The sequence below is a fragment of the Manacus vitellinus genome, unplaced genomic scaffold, assembly GCF_001715985.3.
Source record: "Manacus vitellinus isolate BGI_N305 unplaced genomic scaffold, ASM171598v3 scaffold_41_pilon, whole genome shotgun sequence".
In the NCBI taxonomy this organism is placed as follows: domain Eukaryota; kingdom Metazoa; phylum Chordata; class Aves; order Passeriformes; family Pipridae; genus Manacus; species Manacus vitellinus.
The window spans coordinates 1,881,841-1,884,355 of record NW_021940545.1 but is presented as its reverse complement, the minus strand read 5'-3'; the positions used below and the strand labels follow the sequence as shown (position 1 = coordinate 1,884,355).

The window sequence follows — 2,515 nt, the reverse complement described above, 5'->3', positions numbered from 1 at the left end:
AATGGGGGTACTTGGGGGGATGCTGGGCCTGGGAACACTGAGGGGGTAATAATGGGAACACTGGGGACATACTGGTGGCACTGGGGATACTGGGGGGATCCTGGGGACACTGAGGCTGGGGTTAGTGGGGAGGGCAACAGGTGATACTGGGGAGATAATGGGGACACTGGGACTGGGAGTATGAGAGGGATAATGGGAGTACTGGGGCTGGGGGCACTGGAGGGACAATGGGACCCCCAAGATGCAACACCACCTTTCCAAAAAAAAGACTAAGGGAGTTCACCCTCCCTCCCTGAGTTTGGAGGATGGTGGGATGCAAGCCCCCCGCCCCAAAAATAAAGCACCAAGGGGGTCCATCCCTCCACTCCCTTGAAGATGGAGGGGTGCTGGGTGCCAGGATGACCCCCCTTGCCCCTCCAAAAAACCCTGAGGAGTCCCCCCCATGACAAAGGGGTGGTTGGTGCTGAGGTGCCCCCCCAAAATAGCACCAAGGGATTCACTCTCCCTGGAAAAAGGAGAGGTGCTGGGATGTGCCCCCACTCTGACCCACCACAGAGGGTGCACTGCCAGGCTGTGCCCACCCCACCATGAGCCCCCCAGATACCTCTTCCTGGGCTGGATGGGCAGGGGGGGCTGGCACAGCTTCCTGGGGAGCCCGTCAGCCTCCAGCAGCTTCCCGGCCCAGGCGCCTGCAGCGTTGACCACGATGGAGCAGGCGACAGGCTGGTACTCCAGGCTGTCTGGCATGTAGATCTGTGAGGAGTGGGCACAGAGTTGGAGTGTTTTGTTCCAGGATCACATGCAGGGCCAAGAGCAGAACTACTTTTGTAGTAGTTTGGGCTTGAGGTCTTTGTCCAGGTGGCCAAGGTTCACCTTCTGGGTCTCCTGTTGCAGGAATTCCCAGGGATAACTGAAATACTTGTGAAGAGTCATGGATCATCGGCCCTCCAGCCACCTGATACAGCACAGGCCTGCTTTGGACAGAGTTCCTGCCACTGCAGGAATTGTGTGAGCTCTCTTCTCATTTCATAAAACCTACGTATACCACACACAACCAGATAAACATTTCAGCTGCCTCAGTATTTCTCAGAAAAGGCTGGGAGTGAGAGCAGACATCCCAGCAGTGACTGCCACCCTGAATAACCCCTCCAAACAGCACACATGATCTTCCTTCTTCCTGGGCAGCTGCCATGACTTGGGCAGCCCCAATAATGCCCCCAGTGCAGCCTGTGCACAGAATCAAGATCCACACTTTGCTTCATCCAAGGCCTTTCTGGCTGGTTTCAGGCCTTCATTCACAATAAGAGGGTCTTTAACTCTGGCAAAGTTCGGGGGGGGGGTCCTTGTGAATTAGAAAGAAAACGTGCTCAACCTGTACAGACCCCACATGGAGATGGGGCAGGGGGGTTGTCATGGACATTCCTGGAGGACTCACGAGTTTTGGGGAGTTCACACACACACACAGACACACAGACATAGACACACATAGACACACAGACATAGACAGACAGACAGACAGACAGACACACACACACACACACACAGACACTCACGTGCACGTATTTAATGCGCGCGGACTCCGCTGCTGACGATGTTGGGTCGTTGGCTGTGGTGACAAAAGCTGGAGGGTTTTGGGTTAAGGTGGGGGTTCCTGGGGGTGGTGGTCCCCAGTGGAGGTCCCAGTGGGGTCCAGTGCCCGCCCCCACCGTTCCTCACCTCGCACCTCCCCGTGGCAGTTGTGGACCCCCAGGGACGTGGCTTTGCGCCGGAAAGCGTTGAGGAGGGTCCAGGGGTCGAACCAGCCTTCATCCTCCAGGCCTGGGGGGACACAGGTAGAGGGAGGGGGCACTGTGGTGTGACTCCCCCCTAAAAATGCAGTTGGGGGGGGGCTGGACCTCCCCTTCCATAAATAAAGCCAGAAATGCAGGAAGCATTCAGCAGGGTGGGGATATAGGGTGGTTATGGGGTTAAGGATGGGTGTTAAGGGGGGGTCCTCACACCCACATACCATAGGATGCCACGGCCACGTCCTCTGTGTTTATCCAGGGGAATTTCTCCTTCAGCTGGGTGGGGGACAGCAGGGCTACCTGTGCCCCTTCACCCCTGGGAACAGCCAGCAGGTGGAGGGGGGGTCAGGATGACCTCCACCTTCCCCAAAATCCCCCCCTGTGTGTGGGGGCTGTGTGTGTCCCCCACCTCTGGAGCTGGACAGTGGCCTCCAGCTTGGCAGCATCCTCTGGGGAGGCCAGGAACAGGTATCCCGAGGGCTGGAACTGGATGTCGATGGGGGGCTCGTTGGGAACCCCGAGGTGCTCCTGTGAGGAGAGGACCCTGGTGAGCAAGGCTGGGACCCCCCAAACCACCCCCTCCACTCACACCACCAGCCCCACACACATTGATGTCACGCAGGAAGCTGGCAGAGAACCGGGACATCTGGATGTTCTCCGGGAGGGAAAACTGCTGCCGGATCCCCCCCACCGACAGCACCGTGGAGGCTCTGGAATACTGACAGGGA

At 58.0% G+C, this 2,515-nt stretch overlaps 1 protein-coding gene across 1 annotated transcript in view; it reads right to left on the bottom strand.

Annotated features, from left to right (window-relative positions):
* The window catches only part of FOXRED1 (FAD dependent oxidoreductase domain containing 1), a gene marked incomplete at its 5' end in the record, with an annotated part of 13,243 nt that extends 10,732 nt beyond the window's left edge, over positions 1-2,511 (bottom strand). Inside the window, 6 exons of the mRNA XM_029962046.1 lie at positions 605-753; positions 1,554-1,621; positions 1,717-1,818; positions 2,009-2,103; positions 2,197-2,315; positions 2,395-2,511. Of these exons, the coding sequence (XP_029817906.1) occupies positions 605-753; positions 1,554-1,621; positions 1,717-1,818; positions 2,009-2,103; positions 2,197-2,315; positions 2,395-2,511 (650 nt within the window). The remainder of the gene's footprint in view (positions 1-604; positions 754-1,553; positions 1,622-1,716; positions 1,819-2,008; positions 2,104-2,196; positions 2,316-2,394) is intronic.
* Between the last annotated feature and the right edge of the window lie 4 nt (positions 2,512-2,515).